General features: G+C 30.1%; 1 protein-coding gene across 1 annotated transcript in view; it reads left to right on the forward strand.

Annotated features, from left to right (window-relative positions):
- LOC140433870 (neuroligin-4, Y-linked-like) overlaps positions 1 to 17,263 on the forward strand; it is a 1,297,086-nt gene that overhangs the window by 525,106 nt on the left and 754,717 nt on the right. The window contains exon 7 of the mRNA XM_072521844.1: positions 4,501 to 4,985. Within this exon, the coding sequence (XP_072377945.1) occupies positions 4,501 to 4,985 (485 nt within the window). The remainder of the gene's footprint in view (positions 1 to 4,500; positions 4,986 to 17,263) is intronic.

The following is a 17,263-nucleotide window of genomic DNA, read 5'->3' on the forward strand; positions in this document are numbered from 1 at the left end:
GTTATCGAGTCCTAGGTAACATGGTACGTTGGAGAATTTCCCAAAAATTTTCATTCGCATCTGGACGTCGAAAGCAGAATAGCTTTCTGCATAGTCTTCGAAAGATGTTCACTAAGGCAGCTGTTTTATGTTTATCGCCTGGCTTTTTTCCATTCTCCATTGTCTTCTTAGCTGTACCTCAAGGACTCTGTACTTGGCGATCTTCTCGTTGTATTTAACATGCAGATTATTTTTGTTAGGTATCTCTACATTAATTACTGTTATTTGTCTAAATAGTTCAATAACTAGTATAAGATCTAGTCTATTATGTGCCACTGATTGTTCTGTGAGCACAATGCGGCCAGCATAGCTTGTAGTTGCTGTTTTTAAGGATTCCTTCAGGGGCATATTGATAATAAGTAAAATGGTCGGTTTGGAAAAGTAACAGTTTGTTAACCAGTTTTTGTGGATTAGTAATCTACCGTGTCAAAACTTTCTTTATAATCCAGTTCCGATAAACGTCTGGCAGCCCCTGTAAAGTATTGAATTATCTTGGACTTGACATCCATATCAGCATTTGTTATTTGGAATTGAGGGTTTTTGACAATATATTTTAGGTAATTTTTGGTTGAATTAACCCGCTCCGGAATGGCTGAATGGCAAATAGGAAATCTGTTTTTTTCTGGAAACATCTTTTCTGCTATCATCCAATAGTTCGACGCTTTGTTGTCGACATAGTCCTGGCTAATCTTATTGCGATGTCTCCCATGCAAAAAATTACCCATCTAAGGGCGCATTTTTTCTTGCTTGGAAAGATGGTTTCTACCAACCAACCAAGCAACCTGTTTTTCCAATTGCTCTCCTATTTCCAAAAGTCCTTTTCTCCTAGATATCTCATTTATATTGTTCTCTCTACTGCACTTCGTGCATTATCTATTTTGTGCCTTTGTAAGAAGTATTCTTACTTTCCGCTAAAGACATATTTTATCCATTTTAGACCACCTTACAATACCAAATGAGTATTTAAGCGCAAAACATGCGTACGTATTTATTGCTTTAGTTGATTTAGTTTTCATTTGTTTATAGTCATTTTTATCTTTCGTACTTACTTCACTACGAGATATTTGTACATATTATCATTTTCGCTCGATGTTTTGGTCATCCCCCATTACGAAATCTACGGACTAAACCTTTCCTCTGGCTATATTAAAAAATACGGTACTTGTCTAGTCCAAAGAGCATAATGGTATTATTTAAAAGAGTTTTGACAGTTTTATGACAGATACTTTAAGATGGGACTAGTTGTAAATTAAAACCTTCAAATATGAAAATGTATTTTAATAAATAATTGTTTACAAAAATTGGTACTTTATTTTGAGATTCATACATAAGGGCACATATTCGTATTTAGCTAACAATTTTACATAAGATAGAATAGTTTTCAATTATCCCCACATTCATGCAAAAACGATTCTTATATTGATATTTAAAATTTTATACTATTATTTGTAAGGGTAAAAATTTCTGTTATGTAAACAGATATCAACTTTTTTGATTTTATTTTTAAGTGTACTTTTCGAAATCCAATTAACAATATCTATGTTAAAAATAAATTAAAAGCAATCAAGATATATATATCTTGATCTGCTAAGTGCTTTAAAATATGCTTATTCTAAATTGTTTTAAATTTTTTAATTTTAATATGTTTTAATTAAAGTCTATTTGGATAGTAAAACTAAATGACAAACTTACAACCGATTTCGACCATTACAGTTTTCTGGTCATCATCAGGTCACCGGTAAATTACAATCTTACAAAGCTAAAGAAATTATATATTGTAATACTACTAATTTAACCAAACCTTATATCAGGTATGGTACAAAAGGTATCAATATTATTTATGTTAGTTAAAATTTGGGTTGGGGGTGTTTTTTTTATTAAATATAAAGGTGACATTAGTATAAAGATAATATAAGCAGAGCATTACTTACTACATTCTGGTGCAAGATCTATTTTTAAGATGGCGTATTTTTAATTAGATTTTTAATTTTAAAAGAAAACGTTATTATTTGTGCCAGCGTCAATATTAAAGATATTGTATACCTTTATTTTATAGATATAATTATGAAGACATGTGTTACTTATTTTATGAGAACATTATGAGAAAAAGGAAGACAATATAATCAATGAACAATAATCAAAAACACAGAGCCAGAGCAAATAAGTAGAGAAGAAGTAATAGAAGGAATATCAAATATAAAAATAGGCAAGGCAGGTGATGATGAAATTGAACCGAAAATGGTAAAATACATGGGAGAAGAAGGAATAAACTGGCTATGGAAAATATATAAAGAGGTGTGGGAAAAACAAACAATCCCTAAAGACTGACAGAACAATATCATCGTGCCAATATACAAAAAAGGAGAACATGCAAACTGCGACAACTATAGAGCAATATGTCTGTTATCGGTATTCTTTAAAATATATACGAAAATAATAGAGAAGAGACTGAGACAAAAAGTAGAAATGGTATTGGGATAAGAACAAACGGCATTTAGACCGGGAAGACAGACAAATTACAACATATATATATCATTAGAAACCTAATATAAAGAAGCATAGATACGGGGGAAAACTAGTATTAGCATTAATAGACCTAAGAGCAGCATTTGGCATGATACAAAGACATATTATAGGGAAATGCTGGAGGAAAATAAACGTACCTAATGCTTTGATAAAAATTATGGAAAGTACTTAGTAGTCTCAGCCCTTTGCTATTCATAATAGTAATGAACGAATTGATAAGAAACACTAGAGTCAGAACCAATCAACTACAGACAATAATAGGTTACCGCAGATTACAACCGGTAACAATAGAGTCCTTAATGTATGCAGACGACATAGGACTAGTAGCAGATTCTGAGAATAAAATGCAGAAACTAATGGATATATGTGTAGAACAAATAGAAGAACTAAAAATGGAGATAAACGAGGAAAACAGTAAGATAATGATAATCAGCGGCAAAGGAGATAAGGAAGATAAGCAAATTAAGATAAAATGTAAAAACTCAGAATTGGAAATAGTAACAACTTACGAATACCTAGGAAGTATAATAACTAATGACAGAAAAATAGACTGGGAAATAACAAATAGAGCAAAGAAATCAAACAAGTTATATTATGCGTTAGCCAAAATAATCGGATAAAGAGAACTTGCACGAGAAACAAGAATAAAAATATATAACAAAATAGTGATACCGACTGTGCTCTATGCAAGTGAAAACTGGACAATTCTGGAAAACATAAGAGCAAAATAAACGCAATGGAGATGAGACATCTAAGAAGGATAGTTGGAAAGACAAAATGGGATAGATTAAGCAACGAGACTATTAGGAGAATGGCCAACCAGGAACCGATAATGAACAAAATAGCAAAGAGACAAATGAACTGGTATGGGCATCTGATGAGGATGCAATCCAATAGAATAACAAGAAAAGTTTATGAAGCAAAAAACTTCGGAAAAAGAAAAAGAGGCAGACCAAGAAAAAAAGGATACAGCAAGTCGTAGAGGTGGGAAAACTTAAACAAAAATCACTCGAGGAAATGAAAATAATGGCAGGAAACAGAAAATTGATGCTCTCTCCAATCATTACACCTTTAATTCTTTCCAATCATGCCTCCTGAAATATTAGTTAAAGGAGTACACATTAAATAATTGTGGCAACAGCTCACATTCCTGTTACACTCTTCTTTGAATTTCTACTTTGTTTGTCTCATTATCTTGCACCCGTACGAACGCTGTTTGATTTTAGTATATCAATATATGTAAAATAAATAAAAAAAAATACTCAAACCTCTAGGAACATTCTGAGAAACACGGTAGCCTTTTTACATCATATTATCTTTATTTAAAATATAATTTTACAAATTGATGCTTGTTCATCGTTTTAAATACTTCAACCGTTATCATAGGTACTTGAGAAATGACTATTAAGTTGTGGTGAGAAGATGGTTGCGGATGGCATATTTTACAAGTATACGGAAAAATTAACTATCTTAAAATTTGTATAACAAAATATTAAAAATTTCGTTGAGAATAAAACAAAACTAATTTGCTATTGTTAAAACTTAAGTAGAACATCCTAGTAAAAATATAATATTAATTTATTGTATATTTTTACTTTTTATTACAATAATAACATAAAATTTACTGAATATAAAAAAGTAATTATATTTTGTATTTTAATACATAAAAAGAAGCCAGATAAATTACTAATCGAAACCTAATTTACTTTTTTTTATACAAGTGTGTATTTACATACATGATATATCAAAAAGTTGGATTGGAGTTGGAGTTTCTTGTAATTTGTATATTATTTTAATGAACTGGTAATAAAATTACCATTACGTTAAAATTTATAACATTACTTAAAACCATAAATGTTTATACAAACTATAATTAAAATAGAGTACACAAGTGATAAAGTCAAGTAAACTATAGAATTTTGTTTTTCTTTCCAGGTGGGGACAATTTACACTATAACGAATTCGACAGCAACAGCAATATCAAACCATCTAATCCGGAGCCCCAGAACGCAATCACCATTCTAAATAACGTCCTGCTGCGAAAATCAGTCATTTCGAAGCTCTCCAGATACGATTTACTTTTAGGGGTGGCAAAGGCCGAGGCTTATTTCGCATTCAACGGAGAAGACGTTCAATACGGCATCGAAGCAGACCGTCGATCGAAAATACTGAGGACGTTCGTTCGAAATACTTACAGTTATCACTTGTCGGAAATACTAGCGACGATAGTGAACGAATATACGGACTGGGAAAGGCCGGTTCAACATCCGATTAACATTAGGGACGAAACCCTTGAGGCTTTGTCAGATGCACAATACGTTGCTCCCGTTGTACACACGGCAGATTTGCACTCTGCCGAACACAGAAATTCCTATTTGTATGTGTTTGATTATCAGACTAAGTTTGGCGACTATCCACAGGTGAGTAATTCTCGATGTTTATGTTTGAGGAAAGCTGAGGTAGCTGCTTAAAGTTTACTCAAGTTCCGTTCAGGTGCACTTTATGTGCTGTTTGGACTCTATTATGTAATAGACGATTAGGACTTAACTGTTTGCCCTGAATATTGATTCGTAACAGAAAATTTAAGCATGTATAAACAGTAATTTTAACTTGTTTCTGTGAAAACTGGAATATGTAATATATTTTTTCTATTTTATAAAATTAAATTTCTACGTGAACAGAAAATTTAATATAAATATCTCTACCCAAATATATATAAAAAATAGTTTGCAAATACATATAGGATTTTATAAATTAATATTTTAAATCCAGCAAATATTGCTGTATTTGCCAAGAAACTTATTATTTTCAAAGTCCATTTTTATGTTTCTGGCGGATCAATATGAAAAACACCTCTGTTTTTTTCATATTTTCATATTGATCACTCATTGCCGTAAGGCAGTGAACAAATAGTTCATAAGATATAAGAAAATTCTACTTAGACGACTCTGTTTTTTTTCCACCCACTGACCGCTGTCAGTACGGTTTCTTCGCAAACGCGAAGCTATTATAGTCTCCGCGAGGAGCCTATAAAAACAGCTCCTCGACGGTTTAACTAGTAACAACCTCGCATCCGCTTTTCGCTAATATGTAGGACAAGTGCCTATGCCACACTCGGTGTCTTACCCACCGGGAGCTGAAAAGCTCCGTTGACAATAAGTCAGTCGACCCCACCTAAGCACGCTTCTCTCTTGAGCACGTCCGTACTGTTGAGTCGAACTACTCGAGTCGAACTCCCACCAACCTTTGGTGTCTCTCTATATCGATTCATATCGATTTTTACGATTATTCGCCATTTAATATTAAAGACTAACAAACATAGATAAGGTTATAAATCCATAATTAATTAGGGCTTCTGACTTGTGGATTATAGGATTAAATTATCATACACGTCTCTCGAATATCTAAAATGTCTCACAAACATCTTCCCTTATTATAGTGATGTATCTATCTCTTGAAGCTTTGAAATGTTTTACTAACATTATCAGTCTATTGTAGACAATTTGTTCTTATTATTTATATTTTAGTTTGACACAAAAATTTATCACATTTTAGATTCGAAAAGTAACAACTATATCTATATGAATAGAAAATATAAAAATATCAAATAATTAACAAGAAATGTTTGACTTTTGATTTGGTGTGTTGGATACGTCCATGGCACACAATAATAAACAATTGTTACTTATTAAACACATTAAACGTTAAATATTAAACAAATTGTTACTTATTCTGTGTCCATTGTGTGTCGCTTGTCAATAATAATCGATTCGAATCGATGAGCGTTTCGATAATCATTTTTAATTTTGATCATTTCTAACATTGTACAGTTTGGGGGTACAATGCTAGAAGTGGACAATCATTTCCGTACAATGCTAAGATTGTCCAATTTCGAGCTTTGCTTGTAACATATATTTTGGGTTTAAAAAAAAAACAATATTTTAACGACATTTCGGCAAGGTCGCATTTGCCATTGTCAAGTCGGGTAGTAGCGCTCCTTGCTGGTGCTAGAAATGAAAATGTTGCCAACAATTTTTGAAATATACTATGGAATGGGTGACATAAAAAATTTCCACTATAAAAATTACTACTAGATGATTAAGCACTCGATAAAGTTAATAACTAAATATTAAAGTTTAAAGTTATCAAAGTAAATGTACTACCTCATATTGTGTGGTGATAAGTTTGGGAATACTGCAAATTCATAAATGCATTCAATAAAAATGTAACAACTCAGATTAACTTAGTAGAAATAAGAGAAGACACAGCAATAAAGAATTTAGAATAAACTTAATAAGAATGGATTAACATGTTCCTTTTATTTTTCAATCAGTATTTAGAAAAACCATATGGTCATTTGTCGGTTTACTTATTGGCGCGAAGAAAAATGTTTCAATAAATTTTAATTAACAAATTCTTTATAAACAGGTACATTTATTTAAAAAAAGCCTTTCGGGCTACATTACGTAGCCTTTTCGAAATTACTATTCCATCATCAATGTTACTACTAGGTATACTATACATACAGTGTAGGATGTGTCACGACAAGCCTACACTACATATATATATATATATATATATATATATATATATATATATATATATATGTATATATATATATATATATATATACACTCAGGTGCAAAAAAATCGATCCATTCCTTATTTCTTATTTATTTGAAGTTGTATAATTTTAGAGACATTAAATTACGTATGTAAATTTAGGTGTACCCTCGTATACGAGAAATAAAATAATATTTTTAATATTGCTTTTTATATTTCTTAAAACAAATTGGTATTTCAGGTTTTTGTCTAAAAGGGTCTGAAGCAAGGAGATATTTATTGAATGTTGTTTTTAATTCAACAACCATACTAGTGTACTTAGTGATTTTATTTTCAAAACGTGTTATATTTTTATTTAATTATCCTTCCTAAATGTCTCTAACTCCGACAGATGCTGCAAGGGCGGTGACATTAGTTCAAGATGGTCATAGCCAATATTATGCAGCTAAAATGTTGGGTGTTAGTCGATCTTCGGTTTAAAGAGCAGTTCGGCGTTTTAGCGACACCGGTAACTTCACAAGAAGACCAGGATCAGGTCGTAGAACGGTAACATCCGAAAGAGATGATCGATTTCAGGTCTCATCATGTTTGAGAAATCAGTATCTTACTTCAGTTGAACTGGCAAATCGTCTGAGCGAAGTGAGAAATGTGGATGTAAGCAGATGGACAGTTCGTCGACGACTTGTAAAAGGTAATTTATTATCCAGAAGGCCAGCCCTATCTCCAATACTATCCATAGAACATCGCAGAGCTCGCCTTGCTTTTGCAGGAGAACAGGAAAACTGGAGTGATGCATACTGGGGCAATGTATTGTTCTCAGATGAGTCCAGATTTTGTCTAAGGTCACCAGACGGCCGAGAAAGCGTTTGGAGAAGACACGGAGAGCCATATTTTCAATGTAATATTGCGGAAAGAATAAGTTATCGGGGGGGCTCCGTTATGGTTTGGGCTGGTATCAGTTCAGAAGCCCATACTGATTTAGTTATTGTAGATAGAGGTTCTATGACTGCCGCAAGATACATAACAAGTATTTTAGATCAGCTTGTGGTACCTTTTGCTCCTTTCATTGGACCTAATTTTATTTTTATGGACGACAACGCGCGTCCTCACCGTGCTAGAATCGTCAACCAATATATAGAGGTGGTGGAAATTGTCCGTATGAACTGGCCAGCTTGCAGTCCCGATCTCAATCCCATAGAACATCTATGGGATATGATGGGAAGACGTCTTCGACCACAAGTACCCCGTCCAAACAACTTGGCTGAACTTATAGCGGCTCTTCAAGAAATATGGGACTAATTGGATCAATTTGATATCCAAAGGTTAATTACCTCAACGCCTAGACGTGTACAGGTTGTTATAAGGGCTTATAAGGGTAAACACTAGATAGTGATTTATTATCAATGTTTTTCTTAATTTCAGAAAGTTTTGAATATTCTTGTATTTTTTATTTTTGGCGTATGTCTCTATAAATAAATGATTTTTTTGGATAATCTGTAAAAATTATTTTAATCTAACATATACTTTTACATATATACCTGATTTAAAACTAATATCTTCAAACGTTTTCTTTTTTCAGCAAATAATACCCATGGATCGATTTTTTTGCACCTGAGTGTATATATTGTTATGATGTATTGTTTGTGAATGATGAGCAATGAGTATTTTTAATAATATAGGGTTTTTATCGCGGTTCTCAAAGAATTAGTTTGTAAGTACTTTTTTAAATTATTATTGGGGTGAATTAGAGCAAGCAAAGTTTAGAGAAATTCTATATTTTGGAAAGTATAATCACAATTTAAAATCAAATATGGTAGATTATGCATTAAAACTGATAACAGTTACAAAATATTTAGAACCACTACTTAGAGAGGATGAAACAGTCTTAAATGTATCTAGACATTTTGATGCTGATGTTGTGCAAACAGTAACTGTACAAAATATTCAAACAATAGATAGTTTTATTAATTTTATTCAAAGAATACAAAGATGCAATATGACAAGCAATGCAGTTTAGTAAGAAAGTCCATTCAGTTAGTCAATCAGTTACAATTGTTCAATATAGTGAGTTAAATCAAGATTAAGAAACACTATAAAGAAAATATTATTGAAAATTAAAAATTATGTTATGTATAAATGATGATAATGGAAGAAGTATTAATTGAATATTAAAATTAAATAATATTTTTGGTGATTGGATATTGATATATTGAAAAGAAGAAAAAAAAATAAATGCTGTTTGCTAGTTTGCTTGGTGGTTTATAAATGCTGTGAAGAAAAATATCTTAAATTGGTGGAAGCTGATAATTGGAAAAAGTAATTTCACAAAAACAAGGATAACCGAAGCTGAGAAGAAGACATTTGAGTGGTGATTATAATCTATATAGTGGAAAACAGTTCATTTAGGCATTCAGTGACAGAAAGGTACAAAATTTTGTTAATATAATTTAGTTAGTGTCATAACAATTTTAATTTTGAAGATAGTTTGTTTAAATTTTACATTGTCTATAGAATTTAATTAGTTTCATAAGAATTTTAATTTAAAGATAGTTTATTTTCAATTTACATTGGCTAGGTTAGATATATATGTGTGTTTCATAATAGATATAATAAAGATAATTTAAAAAAGTACTTACAAACTAATTCTTTAAGAACCGCGATAAAAACCCTATATTATTAAAAAAAACACTCATTGCTCATCATTCACAAACAATACATCATAACAATATATATATATATATATATATATATATATATATATATATATATATATATAAATATATACATATATATATATATATATATATATATATATATATATATATATATATATATATATATATATATATATATATATATATATATATCGGAACCTACTTACATTATATTTATGAAAATTGGTTTATGGGGAAAATACATTCTGACGAAATTAAAGAAAATATTTCCGGTTATACCGGAAGTTATCAGCAATTTATTATTTTAAATGAAACAGCCTATATATTATTGTATTTTTAAATTCTGCATAAGATTACAGCTAAAAAACTACTACCATGATGCCAAATTAAAATGAAGGTTCGCAGGAGAAATGGAGACCATGGTTAGGAAAGAGAAGCAGAGGAAGACAACAAATGAAATGGGCTGATGACATTAAGAAGATCGGACGACACAACTGGAAGCAAGTAGCGCAAAATAGAAAACACTGGATTGATTTGGGATAGGCCTATGTCAAAAGGTGGATTACTTAAGGCTGAAGAAGAAGAAGATAAGATTACGGATACAATTTTAAAAAATACCATAGGTCAAAACATCAGACTTTTTTTTAATTATTTATCTTTTTCAAAAATTTTGACAGGTACAGATAAACTTTTTAAATTTAATATACATGCTTTCAAACATAATGTCTTGAAAACTTTTGCACACAAAGAATAGGTATTCACACGGTTTTACAAGAGTTTACATCTAAATCGAATTTCTCAATACAGGGTGTTCACAAATGATATGCCTTTTCTTTAATCTTCAAACTACAGTAAGTCAATAATTTCAATAAAACATCATGTATTTTATAATTTTAATAAAAAGGAAAATCAGTTATTTGTTTTTTAATACTTTTGTACATAAATTGAATACCTTTGGTGATAATTGAGGTTTAATGTTAAAGATAAGATATTTGTTGTTTTATTCTTGCAGGCAGTATATGAATATGTCATAATTATAATTATTTGTGAATATTGTCATTTTGCAAAGTGACATGGAGAATGTGACAGAGTTATTACTAGAACATGTGCTTCATTTGCTAAAAGAACTCTAAATTGACCACTAACTACCTGTTACACTGTGAATAGATTAGCTAAAAATTTAATACATTTTGGTTATTTGTAGCAAAAAGATAATAAAGCGATACCTATTGTTGATAAAAATAATCATACAATTCATTAGTCGGTGAACAAAAGCAAATGAGTCAAAAATGTGCTTCTTACATGAGAGGTAAAAAAAAATTCGAAGAGTTAATAAAATTGTATTTTTGCAAAACAGTTGGCTTTATTTGTTTAAAATTATACTAAAAACATTGTCTAAATAGTTTTATATCGCATTATTGAAGTATTTTTGGTTTTGCATGACATTAGGCAAGATGTTTGTCTAACTTATATGCTTATGATCAAAGAAAATGTGAGGAATAAAAGTTTTATTTTTAGCTTCCATAATTATTATTTATTTGTATCAAAAGAAAAAAAAACTTATTATCGATGGACTAAAACTATATAAAAAGTAAAGATATTAGGATTTAAACATAAAAATATGTAGCACAAAAAAAAATAATATTAATTTTATCATTTCACAAAAAAATTAAATGCACTAAGAAAAATTATTTATTAAATTAAAATTTCTTTTTTTTTATTACTTAAAAGGTCTGGGCACTACCTCTATTGACTGTAGCAGATGTGTTTAAGTTTGTATAAAAATTATGAAAAATGGTTGGGATAAGTGGAAGGAGTGACATCAGATTATCTGTTTTTTTCTCTTAAAATAGTCAATGTTTAATTGGATAATATTGTGACACCTCGTCTATTTAACTCTATTATGTGAAATGGATTTTTCATTGGATAGTGTTTTCTTAAACTGTATAATATCAAATTTCTTCAGTAAAAAAAGATTCCCTTCAGTATCCTTAGTTCTTAAAACCAAAGGTCCATTTAATAAAAAAAAAACTAAAACAATTTTCTTTTTTCATTTCATAAACTGTAAAGTTTTTACTGCTAGAGCGGACCAATTACTGCATCCAGTCATGTGAATAAAGAATCTCCAGTTCAGTCTTTTCCTTTTTTTTTTTTTCTCAATAATGCCACGATCCTTATCTACCACTAGATGGCTGTGTTTTGGTATTATGAACTTGGTATTATATATCAAATTGCTTGAATCTTTTATAATCAATGTAAACATGGATGTCACATGGAAGTTGCTTTTCTGTCGACCGCGTGTATCAGAATAGTAAATACCATGCTTTAGTTGGGAGGGTACAATAGTCTTAAAATGGCGATATAAGCAGGAATCAATGTGGTGAGCCCCCCGCCTAGCTATTGATTCATACCTCATGTAGCATATTGCTTGAGCGGTTGCATTGTCGTGGACCGTTATGTCCACGGCTGAAGCTTATAAAAAATTAAAAATGATTTTAAATTGGGAGTCGGTAGGCATTGCTGCAAATCAAAACTATGTTTTGATCAGACTGTTAGTTTTGGATATCTGGGTGTCTTCTCTTTTCTCTTCGTATGCAGTATCAGCGGCTTTTTTGTGCTCTCCGTGTTCTTAATGGATGCTTATTTTTTCTATATCATCTGTACAAACTTTCAATCTCATTTTGAATTTATCACAAGTGAAAGAAGTATACACCTGAGGTTACTTAAATGGTAAATTAAATTTTTTAAACTCTCGTGCTTACATTTTCATTGAAACAGGAGATGAATACGTTTTTTTTAGACAGTTGATGCATTTTTTGTAGTGTGATGTGTGAAGGAAGATATTTTTTCTAAGTTTGTTTTCTATTATAATGCGACTAATAACGTGGGAAAGACAGAATGTTTTTTTTCTTTAAGTTTTTTAGTAGGCAGTTTATGTATCGGGATGTGTTTACCCCTTTTGTTTTCTATAGAGGTTCCAGCAATACTTGCTTGCTTTTTTAACGCTACAGTTATAATAAAATTTGGGCTTTCATCCAAAGTGCGGAATAAGCAACCTATGCAAATCGCTTTTGGCTGCCATGTATTATTAAATGGTACAGATTCTGAATGTTTGTTTGCCATCGTTACTCATATGACAATAGGTAGTTTTATCCTGAATGTCGAATAATGACGACATATATGCCGATCTTTTTTAATAAGACGTCATTTGCCAATATTTGTCAAATACTGCTTTTAACACATTCTCGTGAAATCTTTCTTTACACTTTATACGGCAATTATTCAATGGCTTTATTTGTCTTGCACAAATAACTTTTCCTTTGAGAATAGGACATCGTCATCGAATAAACCTGAGCTACTCTCTGGACAGTATTTCGGGTCTCGGATAGATGTCGTAGAGAAGTCACTTTCGTTTTCACTGTCGGGAATTGCTGAAATGTATTTAACGGAGAGTATGAAGTAGAAGGTTGTAGATCATCATATGTTATTGCAAGGAAAGGTCTCTCTTCATTTACTTGGACATCTGCAAAAAATATATTATTTTATTAATTAAGTTATACTTTATGCCTTTATTTCAATAAAAAGTTGTGAAAGAGTTTAAAAATATAAGATATATTAGCAACTGAAATAGGACAAACCAATAAGTAAGTAGGTATATATGTGTTTAGTTTAGTAAAATAAATATATATTTAAAAACAATTATCACACAAGTATACAATCCTTCCTAATGTTTTACTTACCAGTCTCCATGATAACAAAAGGAAATACAACTTGTAAAAATAAATTGTCAAGAAGATAATGAATTCTTGAAGAATATTATATGGTGTGACAAATCAACATTTACAAAAAACGGAATGTTTAATAGGCACAACTGGCAGTACTGAAGGGATGTAAATCAATGTTTAACAAGAGTACGTGGTTTTCAGGAGCGATGTGAGTTTATGGCCTTATGTGCGATTGGAGATAACCAACTTGTAGCTGTGAAATTTTATAATGGTAATTTATTCTACGTTTTTTAGGTGAAAAAAGATATCTCAATATGTTTAAAGTAAATTTTAGCATTCTCCACTGTTCAATTCTAAACGAGTCATTTCTATCACTTTGTAATAGAGCCAGTAATTACAAATAATGACAATTATGACATATTAATACACGGCTTGCTATAATAAAACAATGAATATCTTATATTTAATATTAAACTACAATATTATAACTTTAGGTATAGAGAACTCTAATACTAATTGAAAGACAACCATTTTTTACTTTATACTTAAATTATAAAATACAGGGTGTTTTATTTAAAATTTCGGACTAACTGTAGTTTGAACTTAAAAAAAATGGCGTATCGTTTGTGAACAAATTGTATTCAGAAATTCAATTGCGATGTAAATTGCTACAATAACGGTACTACTTTTTGTGCAAAGGTTTTCAAGACCTTATGATTGTAAATGGAGGAGAAGTTTGCTTCTATCAAAATTAAAAAAAAAAAGATGAAAAAGTCAAAAACAGTGTTTTGACCTATGGTACCTTTTACAATTTTATCTGCAATCTTTTGCAAAATCTAAAACTGCAAAATTATATAGGATGTTTTATTAACAATAACAAAGTTGCTGTAAACTTCCGGTATGACCGGATGTGGCACGTCTGTCAAAGTATTTTCTTTAAGATTGTCAATGTTTGTAATCCCCATAAAATGATTTTTATAAAGTTTAAGTTGTTTTTGATATAAATAAATAAATAAATAAATAAATAAATAAATAATAGCTTTATTACCCAACAGTTTCCCATTTCTACGGTAAAAATTTAAGATACATTTTTAATTAGTATACAATCATTAGTAGGTGATACAAAAATATCAAGTAAAAAAATAAGTGCAAAAAAAAAGTAGGCGAAAAACAAAATAAAGAGTGAGAACAATATAATTAAACAAATCACTACGTATATAAGAAATAAAAAAAAATACACAAAAAACAAAATTAACAATCTAATGTACTCCATAAACCAGTGCGGTATCAACCAGATGATTAATTGAGCATGAGAAAATATCACAATGGTTGCATATTTTGTTATAATTATTGCACATAATATAAATGGGTGACTTCAGTAACATATTAGTTTTCGCACGTGGACATGTAAACACTATAGTCGACCTGGAAGTAATTCTTGGCACATTAAATCTAATTTGACCTAATATATCACTGCAGTCAATACAGTTGTGTAACAACTTATATAAAAATGAAACCGAAAATATAATTCTTCTTAACTCTAAACTTACAATATTAAACCTGTTACATAACAAATTGTAATCATAACCATGGACAGGATATACTCCATCAACCTTAAAAGCTAAATATTTTAAAAGTTTCCGTTGAACCTTTTCAATCTGTAGCATATAAAATTTATATATATATATATATATATATATATATTTATATATATATATATATATATATATATATATATATATATATATATATAGAACAGATATATAGAACATGCAAGCTCGTTGTGAAATACCCTGTATATGAAGCCACCTAATTTATGCATAAAACTCCCTTCATGTTATTAACTTAGTTTTATGTTAAATTGTTGCTGATAATTTTATAGAATGTTAAAGTTTTAAGCCTATTCACTTCATGGCAACGTTAAACTCCCAACTGGGGTTGCTAGCCCCGTAAATTCGTCTTTGTACGGACCTTAGGTACAACTGAAAAGTATAGAGACAATTACTTGTAGACTACTAATAATTAGTATTATTCATCATCATCATAGCTCGACAATCCGTTGTGGATCTTGGCCTGCTCACAAAGACGTCGTCACTCCTGTCGATTCCTGACAACTTCCCTCCATCTTCTAACCCTTAGAATCTGTAGGTCTGCTTCCACATCATCAATCCATCTCATTCGTGGTCGTCCTCTGCTTCTTATGTCCTCTGGTTTTGAAAATGTTAATCTCTTCGTATATTCGTAATTTGACATCCTAGCAATGTGTCCAGCCGATCTGAGTCTCTGCACTTTAACAAATTTCACATTATCTGGATCGGTGTATAACTGATATAGTTCTTTTCTTTTTTCTTTCTGTTCTCTATATATCCAAGTTAAAACACACCATCAAAAGATGTCATGAAATAAACTAAGTTTTACTATCCTTACCAAAATTTTTAGAATGTATTTCGTCCATTATTATATTTTACATTTGTGCCATTAATGTTGAGTGTCAAAGTTTATGGTAAATAATCTCAACGACTAGTAAGTTGCACTGATGAATTGTGATAGTTTGTAAATATTTGCACATTTTTTTATCTATATTACAGTGTCTTGAAAAAGGAATAAAACAATTCCGAAAGCTAGACAAAAAGTCAAAAGAGTGTTCCTCTATCATCTCGGCCAACCTTCTAACTGCAGCCGTAATAAACTGGTTGTTATATATATATATATATATATATATATATATATATATATATATATATATATATATACATATATATATATATAAAGATATATACAGGAGTAAAAACTATTACATTTTGTATTTCGTATCTTTTCGAATTCTCCATTGACATACGATTTAGGGAAAGTTTTGATAACAACGTTTAGTCGGTAGGTTAATTCCCTAAGTAGCCTCAAAAAGGTATTGTATATATACGCATAGTTCTATATCCATCCGTTAGTCGACGGTAATAATTACCTGTTGTAATACATAAAGCTGACATTTGGTTTGCCATGCACTTCTACAATAGGATTTGGTCTAAAGACCCGCCTCATTGTTTGACCGTTAGCATAAGGCTGAGATAACAAGGACAAAACAATAATAGATTGAATCCTATTAATACAAGTGTAGCTTACATTGACTATAAAAATTAATATGCAAAGTTTTATATTTATTTTATATATAAATTTAAAAATATATGGATATGGATATATTATATATATATATATATATATATATATATATATATATATATATATATATATACATATATATACATATATATATATATATATATATATATATATAAATATATATATATATATATATATATATATATATATATATATATATATATATATATATATATATATATATATATATATATATATAAATTAAGGATCACACGAAGAGTGGTGGGGTTTTCGGTCAAAAGGTGGACAAAGAAGGTGGCTATTTCAACTATTTATTTGAAGACGTTGAGCTCTCTAATCAGAAAGCATTATCAGTTCATCTAAAAAGAATAATATGAAACACCAAAAATCCATAGAAAAGTCAATGCAATCGTGTTTCCTCCAAAAGACATGTAGCAGTCAATGGTATAATATGTAAAGAAGCTTAAGATATTAGACAGTAATAGTTAAGTTGTATAGACAATTAATTGAAACTATATACAGTTTACAATTAAACTCAAACTTAGAATAGCAAAAGACCATATGGCTATTATACATCTAATTTAAAAAAAAATATGT

The sequence above is a fragment of the Diabrotica undecimpunctata genome, chromosome 2 (assembly GCF_040954645.1).
Source record: "Diabrotica undecimpunctata isolate CICGRU chromosome 2, icDiaUnde3, whole genome shotgun sequence".
Taxonomy (NCBI): Eukaryota; Metazoa; Arthropoda; class Insecta; order Coleoptera; family Chrysomelidae; genus Diabrotica; species Diabrotica undecimpunctata.